This window comes from Orbicella faveolata, unplaced genomic scaffold (assembly GCF_042242905.1).
Source record: "Orbicella faveolata isolate gen_17 unplaced genomic scaffold, um_ofav_v1 contig_24, whole genome shotgun sequence".
In the NCBI taxonomy this organism is placed as follows: Eukaryota; Metazoa; Cnidaria; class Anthozoa; order Scleractinia; family Merulinidae; genus Orbicella; species Orbicella faveolata.
The window spans coordinates 31,681,188-31,706,160 of record NW_028301552.1 but is presented as its reverse complement, the minus strand read 5'-3'; the positions used below and the strand labels follow the sequence as shown (position 1 = coordinate 31,706,160).

The 24,973-nt window shown below is 40.7% G+C and overlaps 1 protein-coding gene across 1 annotated transcript in view; it reads left to right on the top strand.

The window, feature by feature from the left end:
• The window catches only part of LOC110064986 (polycystin family receptor for egg jelly-like), a 38,683-nt gene extending 19,217 nt beyond the window's left edge, over window positions 1-19,466 (top strand). The window contains exons 7-18 of the mRNA XM_020772087.2: window positions 1,514-2,246; window positions 2,934-3,395; window positions 3,975-4,137; window positions 5,010-5,192; window positions 9,271-9,396; window positions 9,873-10,115; window positions 10,680-10,934; window positions 11,644-12,408; window positions 12,880-13,116; window positions 13,955-15,220; window positions 16,013-16,184; window positions 16,734-19,466. Coding sequence (XP_020627746.2) covers window positions 1,514-2,246; window positions 2,934-3,395; window positions 3,975-4,137; window positions 5,010-5,192; window positions 9,271-9,396; window positions 9,873-10,115; window positions 10,680-10,934; window positions 11,644-12,408; window positions 12,880-13,116; window positions 13,955-15,220; window positions 16,013-16,184; window positions 16,734-18,772 — 6,644 coding nt within the window. The 3' untranslated portion in view covers window positions 18,773-19,466. The remainder of the gene's footprint in view (window positions 1-1,513; window positions 2,247-2,933; window positions 3,396-3,974; window positions 4,138-5,009; window positions 5,193-9,270; window positions 9,397-9,872; window positions 10,116-10,679; window positions 10,935-11,643; window positions 12,409-12,879; window positions 13,117-13,954; window positions 15,221-16,012; window positions 16,185-16,733) is intronic.
• The last annotated feature ends 5,507 nt before the right edge of the window (window positions 19,467-24,973 follow it).

Here is a 24,973-nt window from a genome sequence, read left to right as displayed (position 1 = left end):
TTTTGGATTTACTACGTTAACCTTGCATTGTAATAACTCTGTTAATTAATCAACTTAATACCCCAAGTGGTGTTTTTTAGATAAGCGATTTAACGTTTAAGCACATTTTTCTAGTTTCCATTGAACAATCAGTTTGTTTGCAAGTTCATCTAGAGACAATTCTTTCTGAAGATATTTAGAAGTATAGATATATTGTTTGACCAGGATGATGAGCAAATCTAGCTTGCGTTTTAAAGGGTCTGACAGCACATCAGTCACGTGACATGTGTTATGAAAAGCAATTTGTTCTTTTGAAAGTATTATCTCAGTACTTTGAGAATGATTGAACCATGATATAATTTGTGAATAACGTTTTACAGACTCCTTGCAATCAATAAACGTATGTTCTATTGAATCCGCGTTAAAGCAATATATACATTTATTGTCCTCGGCTAAATGATATAGTTTAAGTTCTTTCTTCGTTACAATTGTTCTATGTAAGAAACGAAAACAAAATTGGCGAAGTTTATTGTCCTTAGTGTGGCGACATCCTTGTGAGTACTTACCAATTACACAATTAAGGATAACTTTGTCATAAATGATACGCCCCTGAGCAAGAATTGTTTCTCGAAATTCAGTAAACTTTTCTGCGAATATTTGTCTGAGCCTATTTGAACCTGCAACCGGAACAGAAATCAACAGAAACAATCTAGCTGTTCTTCTCATGCAATTGGATTTAATGTTCGTTCTAGTACTTAAGCAAATTTCACTCGCAATCCTGGATTTCCTATAACGCATAATTAAAAAGTATTTGATTGAAACGCCGTCCCACCGATTCATACTCTTCGTGCTACGCAAGGCCGTTATATTAGTAAGGAATGTCAATGTTGTCCATCAGAGACGATTCTTATCAGCTTAATTACCGCATTTAAAAATTAATCTGAATTAGTTTCGATGATTTTGCAACGTTTGACACTAGAGCGATTTTCAGTTGAGTGTAGGAAAACTAAAACTACAATAATCACTCTGGCCAGTCACAAAGGACATAGAAAGATTATCCATGATAGCAATGAAGCCCCCTCCCCGTGTAATCATGTAGCTTACGCGAAGCGCGGGAAAACGTGTTCGAGCTAGTTATGGTTGGTTTTGGTTTTACTTCTGATTGGTGCAAGTTTTTCTTAGCCAATCGCGTAGCGTAGCAATACAAAACCAAAAAAAGTGCCAATTACTTTCGACGCTCAAGTGAAAAGCGCTCTAAGCCTTAAAGGAGCTACGTCATGGCTTGCGTATCTTGAAAAGGTTAGCATAAAATTTTCAAGTTCGTCGATTGTAATCCGTGTCAATCTTCTCCATCCTTAACCATCCTTGTTCCTTTATGGTTTATTATCATCTCTTTGTTGTTTTTCTATCTTAGTAAACTATTATTTTCAGGTGTCCTTCAATATAAAGGTAATTTTGTACGTGGCCTGAACTACTCAAAATACTGTGACTGGGTTCCTTTAAGTTAATTAATGTGACTCTTTTACTTTGGCAGTGGACTTTCTTTGTCGGCCGCCAGAGGTACACGTACACCTCAACAAGACACACGTAAACGCGACAACAATCTCAACAGTAGATATGTTTGTGATCGTTGGAAAAGTCACCAAACATTGCAATACTTCATCCTTAATGGTACTGTCCTGGGAAAGCAGTGAGGCGTCTGAGCAAAACGGAGCTTTCTCCGTTAGCCAAACTCTTGATGTGGGTTCTGAAAACCTCACAATTACTCCAAAGAGGCTGTCGCCAGGTCTATACTACGTAAGATTATTCGCCGAAATGAACAAAGAGGAAGGAGCGATAAATTACGACTACGGTTTCCTTAAGGTGGTGTTACCGGACCTCGTTGCTAAGATACGAGGAGTTAGCAAAGCGGTCAAGGGTACTGGAACGATAATTTTAGACGCTACAGATTCCTATGACCCTAATGAACCCACCCTGAAGGACCAGGGCATTGTATTTACGTGGCTTTGCCGAAGAGAGGACGAAGATTTCTCGAACATGGAGTCGCTTCCGATCGACCATTCCTACGGACGAGAGAGGATTCTGGGAGGCTGCTTCGGTTATGGTGTCGGCGAGCTGAATCATACGGGACCTACAGTCAAGATTAACATAAACAAAATGATCTCGCAGAATACCTATGTGTTTATGGTTATCGTTCAGAAAGAAAACAGAAGCTCTACTGCTAATCACACGCTAAGGGTTGAGTCTTCTATTTCATTTTCTATCAGGTGAGACAGCAACGTTTAAGGCAAGTTTTCAGTAGTTGTAATCAGAAGCGCAGGGCGGTGCGAATTAGTGGCAGTTAAATCGACGGAGTCGGAAGCAGAACACCCATTCCGCTTATGGCCCCGTCGCTTATGATCTAGTGAAAACTAGATTGTCGGAGTCGCAAACAGAAGCCGAAGTAAAACCAATCACAATTAAATGCTGGATTCCAGACATCGTGATTGGTAGACTCTTCCGCTTCTGCCTCCGACTCCAACAATCTAGCTTTCACGGGATCGTAGGCGACGGAGTCGTAAGCGGTCGAGCTTATGACTCCGCTTAAGACTCCGATTTTCGATTTTCACTTGGTCGTTAGCGCTCTTGCGACTCCGACTGCGACTCCGTTTCTAGTGGAAAGTAGGCGTTAGAGAACATGGTTTGATTGACCAGGTTAAAGAAGATGCCTAGCATCTGATTAAAAAATAACAAAATTCCATAATTTTCTATTATGTGTTACTTCCCGTAACGTTTCGTTTAGAAAAAAAAGCGACCAAATTGCATCCAGGGGACTGCAAACAAAATCGCTCTAATTAATCGCTCAGATTCATAAGCTCTAGAACAGGAACTGAAATATCACCAACAGTATAGCTCACGCTAACATTCCATTTTCTATAGATGCAAAAATTTCTTTTCATTTTCATTTTCAACAGATGCAAAATTAATTGCGGTTCCAAAGTGACCGCCAATAAGCGCATGGTTATCGAGTCCACGTGCACAGGTCTGTCCTGCAAGACAATCAAGGGATATAATTGGACATTGTACATGCTCGACCCATTTAGTGTCAACGAAACGTGGCTGGCGGTCACCGACTTGGAGGATAGGATTCTTACGGAACGAGACGGTCCAAGTCTGGTATTCAAAGGAAAGTTAAACGATTGGGAAAACTCGCTACTGGATGACGCAACCTACAGACTGATAGGCGCAGTTCACCTGGATGACGACACCACGGAGGAGAGCGAGATCACGTTCAAAACCAACTCTGCGCCGTATCTTACTGATTACGACAAAGGTTGCCGCGTATCTCCTGAAGTGGGATACGCAGTGACCACAGAATTTTACGTCTACTGTGACGGATGGGATGATGAAGATTTGCCTCTAAGCTACGAGTTTAAGTAAGCCATTAGGATTGTACTTGTTTTGGTGAAAGTCCTGTTTGTCTCACTTGGTAATTTGCCCGGCCTAATGTGCAGTGACTTCTCCCCATTCCATTCCCTTAAAGGAGCTACGTCACGGTTCGCGCATCTTGAAAAGTTTAAGCTAAATTTTCAAAGTTCGTCATTTGTAATCCGTGTTTATCTTCTCCATCCTCAGCCATCCTTGTTCCTTTATGATTTATTAGTATCTATTTGGTGTTTTTCTATCTTAGTAAAGCACTGTTTTCAGATTTTCTACAATTTAACGGTAGTTTTGACCGGGGCCAAAATAACTCAAAATGCCGTGATTGGGCTCCTTTTAGAGCGGACTAAAGCTTATTGCAAGAGAGTACAATAGGAGATGTGCCATAGTCCGCGAACACCTCGGCTAAGATTTCCTTAACGCTTCCTAGGTTTCGCTTGTGAATTAGTTAATCAAGCCGGTTTGTTTTTAGTCGTGAAGAAGCGATATTTCGTAGCCAATGAACGGAAGTGGTAAAAAAGAGATTTTCAAAGAGATTTTCAACGAGACTGTTTCTTGTGTAATTCGCTATGCAGATATCACACAAACACTGGCGGTGTTGTAATGCAGAAGGGATTATCACCCAACGCTACGACCAGACTGCCTCTTGGGAATCCACTGCACGGCTATGCGATAGCTTTGGAAATTGAGATCATAGATGCGCTTGGAGCTGGGACACTGGATATTCTGGTTGTTATGGTAACAATGACCTCTTTCATTTCCAATTCAGAGATATCAAGTTTCCCTTTTAAGTGCCTTAAATTTTTTAAGTTCCATAATCACGTAGCTGAGAAACAGACCGTTATATTTTTGAGAAGTGGGTGGGGTGAGCAATTTTCCGATCAAGCTATTATTTTCAGTGTCGGTTGGTGGAAGAATTTTTATTTTCGATTTGCTTCATGTGTTTTGCTTGGTTTGCTTTGCACGATTTTCAGTTGTGTTTTTCTTTTGTACTGGAATATTTTTTGGTTATTGGCCAACCCCTGCCCCGCCAAAAAATATAATAGTCCGCACCTTACTGAGACTACACAGCACCACAAGTTTACTGGTTTTTCTCCCGTGACTGAAAATACCCTAAGTATTCCCGAACTATTTCACATTTTTTTTTCTGTCAGAGAAAGGATTTTTTTTAACAGACTCTGGGTTGTACAAAAAACTCTTGGACTGGTGTACGTTCTAGCGGGCTTCATTTCGGCTATTTAGCTATGGAAATCGTAGTTCATATTTAACAAATTGGGTAACCGTACATTGCTTGGATGATGTTTATAGACTGCATTGGTCCAAGGTCTATTACTGTGCTCACCTCCGGATCGAGCGGTCCGGGTTGGAGTTGGAGTTGTGTTCTTGGGCAAGACACTTTACTCTCACGGTGCCTCTCTCCAGCCAGGTGTTCAAATGGGTACTGGCGAATTTAATGCTGGGGGTAACCCAGCAATGGACTAGCATCCCATTCAGGGGGGAGTAGAAATATTCATAGTCGCTTCATGCTACTGAAACCAGGATAAACTTCTGCCTGATGGGCCACTTGGCTCGTATGTAGACGTTACCTTTACCTTACCTATGTGTTATAGGTTGAAGCAATGCCAGCCGAGGACGTTTCTGGAACGTTGATGAACATTGCTAGTGGAGAGGAAAGCCCATTGGGTAATCTTCTTAAGTCAGGTGACGTGGATAAAGCTGCTACAATGGCGTACGCTGTGTTGTCCATGGTGGATACGAGTGAGGGCCAAATGGACAGCAATGACAAGAAATCTGTAAGTAAAATAATTCCCTGCTATCCCTTGTTCTTTAGAAAGAGCACTTACAATGTAACGAAGAAACAATGCGGGCCACTTTAGAAACAGAGCTTGTGAAGGAGAGTGGGATTTTCAAATAGTTATTGTTGTTTCATTCGGAAAAATGTTTTTGTTGACAAGATGATTCTGTTACTTTCACTGAAGAATCAATGGTGATTAACGTGTATCGCCATGGCGTTTTACTTAGATTAATTTGAAACGTCATAAATTTTCTAAACGAAGTTCTGCAACTTCATGTGGACAGAAATAAGCTGCGAGTCACTTCTAGTAGTTTATTTTTTTAAATCGCATTTCTCGTTAAGTAAGAAGTTATCATTCCAAATTTTTGGGGGTTCTTCAAAATCGTATTTGGTTTATTTTTTTTAGGTAGAACACTTCCGAAATTAGACTTTGGTTATTTCTTACCTGTCCATTCGTCCTTCGTTTCTAAAATGGCCCATGAGACTTTTTAGCACGCTTCTAGTGAGAATGCATTACAAGCATTTATGAAATATTTGTCACGTTTTTTTCTTGGAAAATAAAGGATTTGCATTGTTTTTTAGATCAGAAAGCTGATAATAGATATGTTACTAAGAATTAATGTAAATCCTCTATTTTAATTTGCACCCACACACCTTAAAACTGATCGGAATTAAGAATCTGCGTTTCCTTTGAACCACTTCAATCCATCAATAAAAAACGTTAGGTCGTATTCCACAGTTGACGTTCATACCAAAATCCTACCCCTAAATTTAAAAACGGAAAGCTTTGTCTTTCTGTTAGGGATATTGTAATCCAATATCTTTTCTTTTCTTTTCTCGCCCTGCTGTATTGGAACGCCATGCTTCTTCCTTTCTGGCTTTACTTTATGTTTAGCTCAGAGCGAGTTTCATTGTGATTTATACCTTCATCATCAGTTCTAACTCTCCCCTGGGAGAATAGGACCATTGACTTATCTCCTCCAATCTGCTCTGTTTCTCTGTTTCTCGCAGTGGCAAAACCCATCTTCTGCCTCTCTCCCTCCACAGTTCTCCTTTATGTCTCCTTAGGTCGACCTCTACTCCTCTTACCCTCGGGTGCTCAGGTTAGGGCAATGCGTGGGTTCGTGATTTATACCTTAGTAACATGGTATTTGATGCATTCTTGGGATGAACTATCATTCTTGTACACGTCGAGTCCCATTCTGATGTAACAGTATTCTACAGTTGTACTAATTCATTTGTGTGATTAGGTTGCGCTCTTTCTTCTTGTTCCAACCAGAATTGAACCATTCCGCTCTTCGTTCTATGGAAGTGGTGACTAGTTGCAACTACACTTGAAATTTATTTTTGTAATTGTGTCCACGTATTCATTTCCAACGTCAACTTTTGTATAACAACCTCAGTGCCCTTTCTTTTTAGCCACTTTCTCTCTTTAGAACAGCTGCTTTAAAATGAATCGAACTCATTATTTGTCTGCAATTTACTGTCAATTGAGGGCAGGTCACTGTGCCTCTCTGATTCCATTCCTATTCCAGCCTTTTTATGAAGTTTCTTTAACTACAGGTGTAACTCGTGCCACCATACTTTTGGCTAATCAATCTTCCTCTCTTTCTTCTTCGCCCACCTTTTATTGCTCGTTCTGCACATAACATAATTACTTTCCCTAATTCAACTGAGTGCTGCCGGCATTCAATCAATTGTCTACTCCTTGAATTTCTTCTCAACAATCAACGGCCTTGATCTGATAAATTAAAAGCAATTGATTTATAAGTAATAATCCACCTAATCGGTATTATGAAAAAACATCTTAAGAATACTTTCAGAAAACGAAGGCAAATGTTGCAAAAGCTCTTGAAAGAACTATGTCTCGATAAAGGAACGTCAAAAATCTTTTGTGACACTAATTTGGCGACTTCCTTTTCCCAAGCTTTAACGGCCGTTTTGTTATTTACGATCTCTAATCCGTGAGGTAACTCTTTTGAGAAAACGTTAAATGTCATTTAAACTTAACCCTAACATAAACATAGAACATAACTGTAATCATGCGCACTAAAAGCACGATCAGCCACGATCCGCCACAAGATCTCACGAATCACCACTCGGCACCTGGAACGAGCACTGTCACGATCAATCACGAGTAATTATCGATAATTCTCGACCATGTTATACATCCTTTTCACACACAGATCGATGTGGTTAGAACGGTTTTGCGCTCACAGTTTAATGTCACGAAGACATCTGTCCGTAATGTAAGTATAGGGTGACTCACATACTGACGCACGTTTTTGTTTACTTTTGGTTTCTTCGTTTGTTGACACCTGTTGTTTGTATTTAACTTAACTCAGTTGTGTTGGTAATCTCACTCATTTCAGTTATTAAATTATAATAAATATTTTTGTTGTTGTTGTGGTGTGTTACTATTGTTTGTTTTGGAACAGGTTGCATCTGTGCTATTGTGTTCAGAATTGTGTTTGTTTGTAAAGACAGCTTTTCAGTTTGACAAACCTGACTCACTTTTGTCGACGACAACGACAACGACAGCCGAACAGCATTGAAAAATTTTTCCTCGGAATACTCGTTTACTGAATTCTTAGAGTTGACATGTCGGTCCTACTTCATGAAATGCTCTGTGTTTGTTAATGTACTCAGTTTCATTCACTTGTTTAATTTATGTATAATTTCTTACATCTAACTTTTGTCATGTGCATTTTGGACTGTTTGCGGTCTAGTTCCCCTCTAAAACCTGTTATAACATTTATCCAAGATGAAAGCTGCTCTCAATGCAAGGCATAATTGGCGAGATTATGGTCGTGTTCTTTTATGCGATAAAAATGTTTCTAGCCGGCGAAATATTGTCTCTTGGAATGCAACTTACTTGTGACCAACCCTAGCCAACGGTGTGCCTGCACCACTATGTTATGATGCAGGTCTACGCGGTGCTCGCTTTCATACAGAGGCTTTTTCCAGAACTGAAAATTGGTGGAATGAAAAATATTGTTGTCTGACGTTTAGTAGGTATACTTCCGTTAAATGGAGCTGGTCCGTTTTATGGAGCACTGACCTTATTCTGATTGGAAAGCGAAAAGAATCAGAAATTTAGGGGGGAATTTTTCAAAAAACGTACTAATTTCCTCTACCAAATATCGTGCGTACAATTATCACTAACGCGTATCACTCACTCTTTTCGCTTTTTCGATGAAAGGTTTTCGAGAATTTTCGAGAATTAATTTAGACGATTCCAAAGAACTATAAAAAATATTGTAAGTTCAACCACACATACGAAATAAATTGATGCAAACTTCCTTGCGATCCTCCGAGACCAGACTAAATTATTTTAATCAAAAAATTATCTTTAAACACTGATTTCAAGAATAACACCGTTAATTTAACCTTCCCAATGTTTAGATATCGATTTAAACGTTTAATATAAAGTGTTTATGAGCTAGTTATGACGTAAAAATCAAAGTCTGCGTTTGAATCTCTGGCTTCCTAAACATGGGACGAAGAATGGCCCTTAGGATTTTAACAAAAACAACCATGCTTTACCCATGGAAGTATCAAACTTAGATTTGCCGACACTCCAGACTCTAACATTTTGAACAAATCCCTTATTTTCAAATTGTTGATACGACTGCCAATTTAGTTTTGTTATTTGTGAAATTGTTTTCTGGTTTTCTTCCTTCAACACTCGTGTTCCTACTTATCGTGCCTGAGTTAAAAACAAAAGAAAATCCCGAATTTCATTTTCTGTCGTGTGAAAAACAAAGTGGGCAATAGCTTTCATCTGGATGTTCACACTGTAGGGTTTCATCCACTGGCTCAAACTTTAGACAATAAAATTGACGTAAGGCTTACTCTCTGTGAATGCAAGGGTAGAGGGCGACTATTTTACGTGACTTCATCGTGACAGGACGAGACTGTTCGAAGCAACGGCAGGAGCAACAATTGGAAGAGGTTGCTTTGAGTTCGGCGGTCGATGTGTGGTAAAAACCCAAGAAAGAACAGCTTCAGGAGGGCTCAGTGAAAGAGAGACGTTTGCCGAGATCTTAACTAACAAAGCTTTTCTTTGTTTACAGCTGAAAGACACTATAATCAACCAGATGTCCAATGTTAAAGTTACGAGCCTTGAACAGGTCACTCAGATGGCAGCGGTGGTCGCCTTGGCAACCGAGCAGAAGGACGAAATATCGCAGAATTCACAGGTTTGAACTTTTGTTACTTAAAACGGTTTACATTGAAGCTTGTCTCTAACTGGAAATTAAGATGTATAACAAACAAGCCTCGGGTAAAACAAAGGTTTCTCTACAGTTACGGAATGGAATACTCGAACACTTATAGGTTTAGTTCTTACCAACCAATCGGGAAGTTGCACAAGCACACACCCGGTCACATCATTTATCACGAAACACTTCTTGTTCACTCAACACTTTGACGGCAAACCTATTGATTGTTCGTGAATTATTTTCAATGTCATTTTTTGTCTCACGAAGTTGTCACCCTAGAGTTGGTCCTTTCTTGTTGAACTTTTAAAATTGTTAGGTGAGTGCATGTATCTACATATGACTTCTACAACGCGGCACGATTAAGTCTCGTTATTTGCGGGTAGCTACGATGTTAACAACAGATTGTTGGTTGTGAATGTTGAGATGTTGTCTTCATATTTTTATTTTGCTTCTAGGAAAACGCCGTGAACCTTCTAGAAAACACAGCAGACTTTGTTTCATCTCAGTTGAGCTCTGGCTCTACAGATCCGGGAGTCCTACAAGACGTCGGCGCCAGTCTTCTACACGGCATCTCCAACGTCATAACTGCCGCTTCTACTGGTGCACAACAAGGCGAGGAGGAAGAAGAGGAGTCAGATGAGAGTGAAGATTCCGAAAAAGAAACGGAAAAAGAAAAGAAAAAAGCTGCAAAAGGACAGGTATTAACATACATAAGAGTTGCAGAGCCTCACAACCAAGATTGGGCTATCTTTCCCGCTCTCGTTTACTCGCTGTCTCCTGCAAGAAAATGGTGTTATTTTAGCTATCTGGCCATGTTAAAGGGGTTCTGTAAATAAGAAAATTGACTGACCTAGCTTTTTTTCTGGCCGGAATAAAATGGCCGTAATAACAAGGTGACCGTATTAACGGGGTGGTCGCAAGGCGGGGTTCCAGTGTACTTTATTGACCAAGCTTCTTCGATCAAGATGGCTGGATATTGGCCTCGTTCGTTTTTGTGTGGTTATGTTTCGGGCCACAAACACGTTACAAATGAATATCTAGCCATCTTAACATGACGCAAAACAAAAAAAAAAAGAAAACTGAGAAAACGAGAAAAAAAAGTTTGGATTTGGAACTACAGTAGACGTATCTTGAACAGGGTCTGATGTTATCATCCCATCCTATTCCCTTGCGGGGAAAAGGAAAAGATGATGATGATAATATAATAATAATTATAAAATAATGGCTGTTTGGTGAGCTTGCGGTATCTTTCTCACTCTCAGAGTAAGAAGACGGCCGAAAAGACTCTGAAGTTAATGGATAAGGTTGGCTCCAGCCTGTTAGGCACCAAAGCTGTTGGCGAGAAGCCGAGTGTGTTCAAGACCAAGTCCCTAGCCATGATGTTGGACAGACAAGTACCATCAAAGATTGGGGGCAAAAAACTCGGCGACGGGGAGGGTGACGGTGGTGTGGCACTACCATCGGCCTCTACTTTGTTTGGAGACAAGGCCGGGAGTCTTCCTTCAGTAGACTCACAGGTAAAAGCCGCGAAGAGATCAATTAATTACGTCTCTCTGTTATTGAACCGTGTCATCATGGATCATTTGATCACTATAGGGTGTCAATACGCCACCCCGGCTTTTACCTTATTTGGTTCTCCGGCTTTTACTATCTTTACTCTGTGGAAGGGGTTACCTGTTCAAGTACTTCGCTACTCGACTTGTACTGTTTACCGATTCCAAGTATTTTGGGAAGGCATCTTGTTTTAGCTGCAAGCAAGCTCTCTCCACACCTAGGCTACCTATTTTCCTGTTTCCTTGTGGGTTGTATTTTGTCATAGTTCAATTCAAATTGGCTTCAATGTGTTCAAAATAATTTTAAGGAGGCTTTTTATACACGACGAGAGGTGTTACTGCGTCTAATTGATGTAACCGCTGGTCCATCGTTAATTTGGTCCATCTTTAAACGTAAAATACCTGTTATTTCTTGCTATGAGCTTTTACTAAGACATCATTGTGTTTATTAGACGAATGTTATTGAATAATTATGAAAATGACGGCGTGACAAAATGTTTTTCCTATTCCAAGCAAGGTTGAAGTTAATAAGTTTAAGCGTGGATCTGAACTGTTACTGGACAAAAATACCAAGTATAAAGATCTGTTATTATTGAAGAACCATGTACTTTAAGCTTAAATGCTTTGCAATGATTGTGATGCTGTTCTAAACTAGTGTTACATCTGTTTGTAGATGCTTGCGTTTCAAGACAATCCTTACACCTGGGACACGAGCTCAAAAAACATCAAGTCATCAGTGATCGATTTCTCTTTGAAAACGGCTGACGGCAGTGCTTTGGAAGTCTCGGGTCTTCCAGACCCAGTGGAACTCTTCATACCTCAGAAAGAAGACACCAAAGACAAAGGTAACGAGACGGCGACTGTATACTTTGCCAAACCTAGCGACGGATCAAACAACTTCCGCTATCACAAAGTGGTGATTCCTTCAGAGAGCTCTTCTATGTTCATTGAAGTGAGGCCGGAAGAGGGAGCGTCTCTGGAAGTGTATGTCAGATACAAAACAAAACCGACAGTTACAGAGCACAGCTTTAATGTGATTATTCCCAAAATTGAGTTCTGCAACCGAACCGAAACTAGTTTTAATTGCAGCTCTAAAGCCTTCATGTTCAGCATAAGTAGCGCTCAAACTGGCCACGTGGGTGTTCACTATGTCGGGATCAGATTCCCCGGACCTGAAAGTGAGGGATCTCCGGATTTGGAGGAGGAAGTTAAGACAGCAGCTAATCGTGTAAGACGAGGGTGTGGAGGTCAAGGAGGCCGGCAGAAGCGCTCTTGTATTGGTGTCAAGGATCCACCAACCACCCCTCCCCCAACAGCTAAGATAGTAATACCGAAGTATAACGCAAGCACGGACGTTAACTACACGATGTCTGTGACTGCTACAAGTTGTTTGTACTGGTCTGAGACAAAGCAGGCGTGGACAGATTATGGCTGTAAGGTATGTAACACTGCATGGTTATTAAACGTGATATGCTGTTTCCTCAGATAACAGGCCTTGTTTGCAGTCACATACGTGAAGTCACGTATGTAAAGCATAATTCTTAGCTGAGCCAGCGATCAAATAAGGCATTTCGAGCCAGAGGAATCAACCTCAGGGTTACCTTAGACTTTCGAACATCTAAGATGGTTCTGAACACCCTCGACAGCTTGCTTTTTTAATTTGTATGTTATTGTGGTAAGTACAATTTACAATTGAAAGCCGTTTTTAAGTTTTAAGCTCTTAAAAATTAAATTAACGGTGTTTTGAGCATTGCTGTATTATCAGCATTCTAATATCAGTTAATGTGGAAGTATATATCGATCCTTTAAACTATATTTGCTGGAAAGTGCCTGAAACTGTTGCCAACCACCTTAATATGTGCAGTATTTACCATATGTGTTTAAGAAAGGCATTATTGTTTCGCGATAGGTTGGGCCCAAGACGGGAGCCGGAAATCTCCACTGTCTCTGCACTCATCTTTCTGCATTCGGTGGAGACTTGCTCGTTGCACCGAATCCCATTGATTTTGACAAGGTCTGGGCTGAGTTTGGTAATTTGGCAGAGAGTGGTAATTTTGTTGTTCTTGCCACGGTTTGTTCCATATTTGGACTGTACTTTATTGGCCTGGTATTTGCTAGGAAAGCAGACAAAAAGGACGAAATGAAGGTAGGAACGTTTAGTTCTTTTAAAGTAAAAGTAAAGTTTGTATTGGTACAAAACGTCTCATATCGACGGAGTTGGGGCCCGTTTCTCGAAGGTCCCGAAAAGCTGTAGCAAAATCTCAAACCTTTTGACTACAGAGCTGTTTTATTCACATATTCTTAATACGAACAGAGGTTCTCTTCATACAAGAAGTTTAAGGCGTATACACCTCTCTGTCTTAAAATACCGATTAACTAAAAATGGCTTTTCGGGCCCGAAAAGATTTCGGGGCTTTTGAGAAACGAGTCCCTGGTCTTGGATTTCGTAATACGAAACCTTTAGATGGGATTAGATGCCAGGAATCCCCCTGGTGTTGCTTTTGCTTTGTTTTGCATTTTGAGAGCGGTTAATAACTAATGATACAACCTCGCTTACACACGGGTGCTTAAATTTATCTGCAATAGACAATCATAAATCTAAAGTTCCTTTTTGAGTAGGTGCAATGTTTCAATTCCGAAACTGAAACTGCCGGTGTCCAAACCTTGCCAATACTAAAACAGGATGATAGTGTGTTTGTAACAATACAGTTTGTAAATGTCCAGTTGTTTTTCCTTTTAAAGTTTCAAACAAAAGGCAGCTCTACTAACGCTGCACTCGCTACATTTCCAAACTGTATTGTTTTAGCTATGTAAACTAAACGATGTAAGCAGTCTTCACTGTAATATTACTATTTTCCTCCTTTTATTTTGTTTAGATTTTCCTATGTGTATTGCTTTTAAATTGAAAATAATAATAATAATAATAATAATAATAATAATAAAGTGTTTGTAACTTACGGAAGTAATATAATTTCTTATTTCAGCTGGTAGCTAATGTGTACTTGACTGAGAACACAGAGGGAGGCTACGTGTATGAAATCTCCGTTCAGACTGGAATGTGGAAGGGCTATGGAACAACTGCTAACATTGGCTTGATCATCTATGGAGAGCAAGGTGTCACCCCCTCCCTACCCCTGTCGGATTCGGAATTGAATAAGATATTCTTTGCTCGTGGGAGTATCAACAACTTTACTCTGTCTGTACCAGAGTCGCTGGGCAACTTGGTCAAGATTAAGATTTGGCATGACAACAGTGGCAAGAGCCCCGCCTGGTTCTTCCAGCAAGTACAAATTGTGGACAAACAAACTGGGGAAAAGTGGCATTTTCTGGGCAATCGCTGGCTGGCTGTGGAAAAAGGAACTGGCCAAATAGAGGTCGAACTTCAAGTTGCTGATAAAAGAGAACTTGCGGGATTTAGAAATCTATTTTACTCCAGGACCGCGCGAAGCCTGGGCGATGGTCATTTGTGGCTCTCTGTGTTCACCAGGGCTCCGCATAATACATTCACTCGTTGCCAGCGGTTAACGTGTTGCTTATCAATTTTGTTCGCCACTCTTGTAACAAACGCAATGTTTTATCAATTCGACAAAGCACCAGCAGATACTTTCCAAATCGGGCCAATCAAGTTGAGCTGGATGCAAATCAAGATTGGAATTCAAAGTAGCATTATTGCAATTCCGGTTAACGTACTAGTTGTTATGATCTTTAAGAACATTAAACACCCACTTCCGGAAGATGCTCGAGGAACCGACGGGAAAGTGCCCGGTTGTCTTCCTCATTTTTTCGTGTACGTAGGTTGGACATTATGTTTACTCACTTCCCTAGCAGCTGGTGCCTTCACCGTATTCTACAGCTTAATGTGGGGGGCGGAGACATCAAACAGTTGGCTCACGTCAATCATGGTCTCTTTCTTTCAAGATGTCGTAATCACTCAACCCATCAAGGTGATATTGATTGCGTCCTTGCTGTCACTCATCATTAAAAAGCCTCCAGAGCAGGAGGAGGTATTTGGTTCCTCCATATCTAGAAGTGGCGGGAAGGACAGCCACGTGGCGCCGCCGCAGGGCGAGGCGCTCAGAAAAGCGCGCGAATTTCAGAAGAAAGTGTTAGAAATGTTCAGAACTATCATCGAAATGGGATTTTTCTTTATGTTTATTGCTTTTCTGATGGTCGTGTGCTACGGGAATAGAAAGACGTCCCGGTTTACGTTGACCACCGAGCTAGAGAATTTGTTTAACGGATTCGATAAGGTAAGTGTGTCTAGCAGTGTTTCTGTTGGGGAAGGTCGTCAGAGCAATGTTTATTTCTTGAAATTTTTACAAATGATAATTTAAAACCAATAGGGACTTGTAGATCGATGAACGAGGCGGAGACTGGTTACGGGTGCGACTTTTGAAACTCATTGCTCATGCTTTCGATATTCACATTTCACATCGAGTTTTTATCAACGTAGTTTTAATTTCGACTGCTTAGTGAGGGCTCTACGTTTAAATTCGAAAGTCGCATTAGACAGTTCTCAGTCTCTTACTCGTATTGCTATCTGCCATTAGCATAACGAATCGCGAATGCCGTTCGCTAATTGGCTACGTGCGTAGCATTGTGCCCTTGTTAACAAAATGATGGCCGCTTCTTGGCGTTTTCGAAGTGTCTGTGAAGAGGATTTAGATAACGTTTTCAACGACTAGTGATTTATACTAAAACAATTAGATTATTCGCTCTCGATTTCTATGCTTGAAATCTTGCATGGAAATCTCGAGTTCATAATCTAGTTGTTTATTATATTCACTCACGCTGTACTTAGCGGAGTTGGGGATTGGGGATTACGGAGGGAGGGAGGGGGTTGGAGGGGGGGAAGGGAGAAGCCAAGGATTGCGCCCAACACTCAACACCCGCAAATGTTGTCTGAGTGTAATTCGTGGCAACATAACCGATTGCCGAGTCTTCAGTTCAGTCTTAGTGATATTGTGTGATAGTATCCAATGAAAATAGATACTTTAAAGTCAGATACAGAATCCCTAAAACGTTGTTCTTTTATCCGCAAGGTGAACAACCCAGCAGCGTTCTGGAAATGGACAAACAAAATACTAGTGCCTGGCCTGTATGATGTCACATGGTATAATGGCGAGAAGTTCGAGTACAAGGAAGGTTTTATTAGTAATAGAGAGAATTTCATGGTGGGGATGCCACGCCTTAGACAAGCTCGCATTAGACCAGGTGAGATTACCAAATGAAGGTTAATGCTTTGAAAACACCAAAACAGCTTAAAAGATTTTCTGCGTTTGTATGCTCCTCCCGTTGACCCACTTTAGTGTATCATATTTTACCTTACCTACATAAATATTCTCTACCCCAATCCTACCCTACATAGCTATTATATTGCCTATCCGCACCCGAACGCCCACCCTTTCCTATCTTACCCGCACTTCCTTACCGTACCATTCTCTCCTTAACACTAACCTATCCTACCGCACCCCGCCCTACCCTTTCCTACATGACCTTTCCCTCCCTTACCATTCCCGGGTATAGAGACATCTGCAATCACACGTTGGTGGATGGTAAAAATGTGATTTATAAAGCCATTGTTATTTAGCTATGTGGTTGTTGGTGGTAATCACTGCAGACCTTATTTATTTGTTTGATGATTGCTTCGAATATTTTTTGTGCTGAAACTCACTTGATTCCACTGCCATGTCATTTGGTTTGGAAAACAAGTTTTCATTACCTACGCAGTCTAAACATTTCTTAATTTTCCATTAATTGCAGAAGAGAGATGTGTGATGGAACCGAACCATCCGGATTTGGCTCACCAGTTCCGCCGCTGCCTGTCTGTTTACGCGGACAAAATAGCAGACTCGACCCCTTTCAATCAACCAGGTTGGCTCCCTGTAGAGAACACAAGTAAAGCGCTGTCTATGTTTGATCTGTATGACATGTGTCCCAAGCCCTGGCGTTATCGAACTGCAGATAATTTAACCACTCTCTCTGCGCAAGGACTGCAGAGCTCGTACGGTGGCGGTGGGTTCGTCGCCGACCTCGGCTACAACTCACGGTCTGCTCGGAAGGTCTTGGACACCTTGGAGAAAAATAACTGGATTAACGACTTGACAGCGGCGGTGTTCGTTGAGTTTACAGTCCACCAACCAGCAAGTGCTCTGTTTAGCGTTGTGAAATACTTGTTTGAGCGTTTGCCGACAGGCGGATACAACACCGCGACAAGTATCAAAACCTTGACACTATATGCTTCGCCCGATCCCACTTTTAAGTCGTTTTTCCAGCTCTGTCAGTTGTTGCTTATGTTAATTATCCTGTTCTTTTTCTTCGCTGAAATCGGAAAGATTTATCGTCAGAGATGCGGGTATTTCAAGCTCTTCTGGAACTGGATGGAGCTGCTACAGATCTTTGGTGCTGTCGCAGCTATTGTGATGTTCTTCTTCAAGGAAATGTACACCAGTGAGTATGTAAAACGCGTTCAGGATAATCCTTTTCAAACTTCCAGCACTGATTATATTGTGTTGTGGTCCGATCTCGAAATTTACTTGCTGGCTTTTGTTATTTTTATTGTGACAATGAAATTCCTCAGACTTATTCGATTCAATCGTCATATCTGTCAAATGACTGCCACCATACAAAGATCTCTCAATCACCTCCTGTCATTCTTCTTGGTCTTCATCGCAATCATCCTGGCTTACACTCAGCTCGGAGTTCTTGTTTTCGGAGCCAGCGTACCCGCGTACTCTTCCTTCTTTCAGTCTATGCGATCTGTCTGCCAGATGGTCCTTGGAGGTGAAACGCACTTCCACGAGCTCAAGAAGACCAGTAGAATTGTGGGACCTCTTTTTGTGTTCTGTTACATGCTGAGCATGTCCATGATCATGCTGAACATGTTCCTTGCCATACTCAACGACTCGTATGAAGAGGTCAAAGAAGTAGAGGGAGACAGTTTTGCGGATGCGGAGCTCGGGGAGTTTATGAAAACCTACTTCACCACGCGGGTCGGGTACCTTCGCAGTGAATTCACAATGTTCTTCAAGAAAATGGTACAATTTCGAGAAGCCAAGAAGAAGCCAAAAATCGAAGACATTGAAAGTTGCGTGAAAGTACCAGCGGAAAACAATCAGGATTTCTTTGTTGACGATGGTATCGAGTTAAATGAAGACAACGCTAAGCTCGCTAAACTGGTCTCAATGGAAGACCTAACTAAGAGTGAAGAAGAGTTGGCGAATGGCTTGGACGATGTCAAGCGTAGCTTATCCGATATTGGAACAGAGCTACGTCGTTCAATTTCGTTTGTTGGATCCGATTTCGACGACACAGTCGCACAAGATGCCAACTATAATGATCTCAATAGAGGCTACAAGTGCTCGTGCGAGGACAACAGTTATCCGCACTTCACTAACATCTGGGAAAGACTAGACGATCCCAGAGATCACTATCGCAGGAGAAGAACTCCAAACACGGAGCCTCTGTTAGCTGATCCTTCAGAGGATCATCCTGACGAGGTGGACGTGGGGGTAGGGGGAAGAAACAGTAACTACGGCAACTATCGGCCGTATTTCACGAGCATTTGGGAGAGACTTGTAGATCCCAGCGATCGATTCCGAGCGAGAAGGAGGACACCAAACATGGAAGCTCTTTTAGACCACCATTTTCAGGATCATCTTGCGGAAGGTGATCTGGGGGTGGGGGACGAGGGCGGAACGTTTGAAAGAGTACGGCTTGAAGAACATTCTACACCTGAAGTGATGTCGACCAGCACAACGAACAGCAATTTACTTGATGATGTGCAAGAAAGTTTTGTGTAAAGTTCTAAAGAGAGAGCTTCTGGAATACTGTCTGTTTCATACAATGAACGTCGGTAGCCCGGGTTTACAACCCTCGGAATAACGCGAAAACTTTAACAGTTAAATCAAAACAAAATAAAATTAGGAATAAAATAAATCAATTACATGATGGAAAAAAGAAAGGAAGGATAAAATCGCCGTGCAAAATGTAAATTATTGCAAAATGTAAACTTACGTTTATTTGCTTTTGTATGACTTTGGAAAACAATCAAAATGTCAGAGAGCCATCCAAGATGCTGAAAAAATGGAAGGAATTCGAAATCAAATCGTATCCCTCGCAAGTGGTCCTGATGACTAGTTGTAAAACTAGTTGTTTTTGCGTGTGCTGTTTGGCAGATACTGAGGCGTTTGGACAATTCAGGACTACCAAACAAAGTGAATGCTTGTTTTCCGTAAGTCATATAAAAGCCACGCGCAAATAATCAGTGAGTAGCGAGCTGAAGAGGTAACAGGCACAGACTGTGCGTGACTGCTCTAAATTATCTTCATAACTAACTTAAACTGAACTTTAAGAGAAGAAGTAACTTTAAAGAGTTTAAAGAAGACCAGATATAAATATATTACCCTGATCAGCATACGATTTATTTAAGATTATACATGTATCAGTGAAAAATAATTTATGTGGGCTTAAAAAATAAAGTGACTAGTCACCATAGGGTTAGTAATGAATTCCTCTACCAACATGGAATTTTCGTTTTGATTGAGATATCGTTTTATAATTACGAAAATTTTTTTGACAACCTTAAAACCATCCGTTTAAAACTTTAAGAAGAGGATTACACGTCTTGAAAAAGTGCACATCGAAATTTGATTGCTAAATTTTTGAGATGCTCCTCTTTAAAGAGTTGAAACCTGTGTTAAACACTCAAAGAGACTCTATTCGCTCCAAACGTTTTACGTCACTTTGCGTGCTAATATCTGATGACATCATCACCACATTTTTATTATACTAGTAAGTGTCTCTCAGGACTCTTTTACATTTACATATTTATTCGCCCACAATTTTATTCATCCGGACTTGATAATGGCGTTAAGCGAACGTCGAAACGTTCTCGAAAAATTTTAACTTTTTAAACTTTTAACCAGATGGCTTTAAGTTTGTCAATTTTTTTTTTGTTTTTGCAATTATTTATAGTTTCATTACGTAGCAAACCTCTTCTACGTATGTCTTTTTGAGAGTTTTAGAAACAGTGATCATAACCAGGAGCCATAATCGGGAATGGAGACCGTAGGTCTTGGAATCCGCGCGCACCTAAGATATGGGGCAATTTTGCTATTTTTAGAACAAATTGCGCCACCCGGACGACATATATCCACGCGGATCCACGCACATGTCGTGGGTCTCTCGCGTGGATTTTGTCGTGTTGCGTTATCAATTCAAATGGGGAGAGTTGCGAGATTGTCTTGCGGATTTTTCACTGCGATGGCAGAGAATAAGGCAGGGAATAAGAACTAGGGCGCTTTTGTGTAGTTTTATGCTCTGACCTAATGGGAAAGGTGAGTTTTTCAGGGTCGAAAACCAGACTTCGATTTCGCGCTGTGAATAAATGATATCTGCTCGCGCTAGTTGTACGCGTATTTGCGTTTGTTTTGACTTAACAAAGCTTATGTAAGAAAACTCTCTACTCTGGCATCGAGTTAATTTGCGAGTTTCTCAAACAATGCTTAATCATAATCAAAACTTGTTTTTGATAGCTTCTTATTGTTCCTGCTTGTTTGGCGAGTGTGCAAAAGTTTTTCAGTAAAAGGAAATTCTGACGCGCACAAGTAGTTCATTTGCATAGGGCTGCGCGTGCACCTTTAAGTCCGAGTCGGTGTTTTCAATTGTCAACAAATCTTTACAAAGATTTCATTCGTTATCTTCATGTTTTGGGCATGTGCTGAGATGCTGCAACTATTTTCACCAAGGCCAAAAGGCTACTAACCACATATGTGTTTCTTCAACATAGTGAAATTTTATTCACATATTTTCATCTAAGCTTTAAATATGTTCTCAAACATTTATCAACCTTAAACATATTTAAAAACAAATAAATCCGATCATGCCATAATGTGGCTACACACTTTGTGTAGGTCACACAACTAGATATATTGTATGAATTTGATGTACGTTTTCACACGAAAGTGCGGAAGTCCAATTTGTCCTGTTTACTCAGTTATCCATACAAACTCTTATATTACGCTTGGTTGACCTGTGGTTTTCTGACTGTACAAAACACACATCGGCGGGCGCTCTTATTCATCGACAACCGACAATTCATCGGATTTCTACACAAACAAAACCGAGCAGTATCTACAGACGTAAACTTAATGGGCCTTGATGAAACATCAAGCGTTGCTTTCAATTCAGGCGAAACCCATGCTTTTTTTAACTTTTCGGTCGCGATAGGCTGCGGCGAAATTCCCGCAAGTGTGTGACAAGAGGAGGGAAACTTTAAAGTCCATAAACGCTGCTATATCCAACTATATTCAAATAGTCTTTTGCTGTGTCATGGAAAAGCTGTTAATCTTCAACATACGTGAAATTTGTAGTGGAGTAATGTAGAGCTCTTGTAAAAGAAGCAGCGGAACACAACTTAGTCAGTGATATAAAGCGGAACATACCTAAATTCGACACTGTCCCACTTCACTCTAATTAGAGCAACTTAGGACGAAAATACTTCAGCAAAATTCCAGACATAAACGTATTGAGTTGTGGGCAGGAGCCCATTGATGGGGTCCTGGTTGTGGTCCAAAAGCATAAGAAATTTCGGAAATTTCGGACGCCTTTTCCCCCGCGCGACATCCGCAAAAATCTTTGCAGCATGTACGCACGTGTGCCGCACGCGATAGCGCAATTAGTTCAAAAAAAGCAAAATTGCCCCATATCATAGGGACAGCCCCAATACTAGAAATGGCGCCCGCTTATAGTCTCCGTCCCGGATTATAGCTCCTGATTCAAATTGATTTCTGTCGCTAGTCGCTAGGCTTCGAGGTGTTTTGTTTTCTGGATTCAAAATATTTTAGCTACCATCCGAATTGTTTTGCAGCTCGGCCAGAATTACTCCTGTCGTTGGGTTGAGAGCAATTTGGCGCTGGGTTTAAAAAGAGTTTTGCCGTGGGAACCAAAACAGGTTTCTTCGGTGGGCTAAGATTTCTTTCGTCGCTGCGTTTAGAGATGTTAGGATCGCTACAGATTAGATTAGATCACGGTAGTTTTATGTTATGTCACAATTTGACACTTCTCTACGTGTTGTTATACAAACGAAAGCAAATAACTTCTTTCTTGTTGTCATCACTGTTTTCGTTGATTCAAATTCTCAGGGGACAGACTTTGATATTTCTTTCACCCAGCGTTTTTATTCCAAGGAGGTTGTAGAATCTATCATTTTTCTTAAGGCGCCTCTACTGACAAAACGTATTTCCACGCAGACCGCCATTTAAAATTCCCAGATCAACGGCTGAAAGTTATCATAGGGACGTCAGGGGAAATAGACTTCCGTTTCCGTCTAAAACTAAAATAACTTTAGTGGAATCGACTTATCCCAGCCAACTCCCTCAATCTCCCTCTCCGTCCCGTCATTTTCTCTTGACGCGGTCCACGAAAGGGGGTCCATGGATCCAGTCCATATTTTGATGTACCCGGTCCATGGACCTGGTCCACGGAGGGGGTCCATGTTTTGTACTCTCCCCAAAAGGAGACAATGGTAAACTATTCATTCTTTTCATTCCTTTATTCCTTTACTCTCTCAGGCTACTCATCAAGATTCTGTGTTCGCTTCCTGTGGTTCCAAGCCATAGGATAGAAACTTGTCCCACCCCTACCCCCTAAATATGGGATGACAGCATTGCGTGACGAACAAATAAGGAGATTCAAGGATTCAAGCAGCAATCAATCAACAGCTGGATCACTTTGGTGCAGGGCAAAGCAAGCAACTATCTACAAATGACTTATCCGTTTTTGACTTAGATGTAGTGGCGATCACATGCACCGAAAGGTGATCACGGATTCATGGTATTCGACCGTGACCGTCAAATACGTTGACAGTTGGCGATGTACATCGGACATACTTAGTGTAAACAGAAAACAACTTTACTGCTTTATATGCGACGAATGGCGAGAGAAACACGTTAAATCGGCTTTTGGACCTGCCTTTTACAGCAAACAAGGTAAGAACATTTCGAAATTGTCGGTTCCGTGTCTATTTCAACTTAATATAGGTCAAGACACGTGGCGCATGCTAAAATATATGTCTAACCCGTAAATTGAAATTTGACGACGGAAGGTCAAATATTTCAATTTTTAACGTATTTTGAAAAGCTCTCGCGTCGCTCACAATCATTTGCCCAAAGAAATTGTGACAGGAATCTGTAGACCATCCTTCTACGATTCAACCACCAGAAGCTTAATCCATTTGAAGGTTTCGCACATGGTGAAAATTAATTATATTTACGAAGTACTTTTAAGTGAATGAATACATGTCTTCGAAATTTAATTATGTTGCACCCAAAAAGATACCGCAACATTTCCCATAATCTACCCAGTACACATTTAAAAATTGCACAAAACTATTTGAGTGTTTAAAGACTGAAGAATAATTTGGTTTTGCATGCGAGGCTCTCGAACTTGTCTAATAATGGTGCGTCAAATGACGATTTTAACGGAATTTGGTAATTTGCCTATTTCTTTGAAATAAAAGGACATTTTGCCAAAAAACTACCCAGTAGTTTTTGTCATGCCCTAGCCTATCTACCATAAAAATTTGAGCGAAATCGAATGCGATGGCGCAATGTTTTTTTTTTAAAATAGCAAAATTGTCCTATATTATAGGAAAAAGCCCCAATACTAAAAAAAGCGCGCGCTTACGATCTCCGTCCCCGATTATGGCTCCTGTCATAACCTAACAAATAAAACATTGTATTAAATTGTGACCCTCAACTGGATTTCAGTAACTTTGGCGATAATACGCGCACGATACGTTTGCACGGTAAAACAAAAGAGAAACGATTTAACACGTAACAACCGTGCCACGATGTTTCCTCATCAACATGTTCTTTTCATTTTGTTGTACGACGACATTACCAGTGAAATCTTGTTGCATGGGTAGCTGGAGAATAACATATCTATCAACCTGGAATCGCAGGCAGCAAAAATGGCGTGGTTTCAAGGTGCACGACCTGATAACGTGAGAGTCGAAAGTTGTTGTTTCCCTAGGAAGTTAGTTAGTTTTGTTCGTCCTAGGGAGTTCGTGAGTTTTGACCCACGTTACGTTACACGTTCTCCTCCAATCGGAAAACGTATTTTAGTTGGGAGGTATAACAATTATTTTTAAGCACCTATGACCAACTCTGGCGATAAAAAAGCATTCCAAGAGTGCGTTTTGCAATTTCTACGACGGCGAACTATGGAACAACGCCTAAATACCTCGTCACACAGTTGTATAGAATATCGACAGATCGACACGAAACTGGAATTAAATGCAAATTTCGCTTCTGCCTTTCGACAGTTTTATCGTCAAATCTTATCGCGGAGAAATTCAAGCTGTTCCACGTAAAAAAGTAAGGACTGCGTATGAGACAAAACCTTTTCGTACCGTGTCAAGAAAAAGTAAGCTTTTCCGTTTCAGACAGATACAAATAGGTCAAAACATAACCAAGTTAAACGGAACACGGCAACTCAGTTTTGTTTTACTTATTAAATATGCTCAGATCGACATTCTTGACACGTAAATGGTTTTATGTCAAAACCACGCGAACGTATCGTGAATGGAGAGTCAAAATTTCATCTGCTGTCCCTCGAGACGTGTCAAAAGGAGAATTTTACTTTTTTACTTTATTAACGTTCAGGGCCGGGTTGTTGAAAGCCCGACTAAGCTAACCCAGGATTAGCCAGAATTTTGATTTGAATTTTGTAACTTTTCGGTGAGGTTTTCTGTTCATGCTGTTTGTCCTTCAGCTTTGAGCTTGACTAAGCTCAAAGTACACAAAACGTAAGCAGTAAAAAACATTTTTAAGCAAGAAAAATTAATACTTCGGTTAACTTTTACTCCTGGGTTAGCGTTAACCGGGTTTCGAACAACCCGGCCCAGAACAAAAAAATAAAGATCGATTAAAATCTACCATTCCAATAACGTAACACTAGAACCTAGTGATATTCGATGTACCATGTTGTTTGTTCAGCTG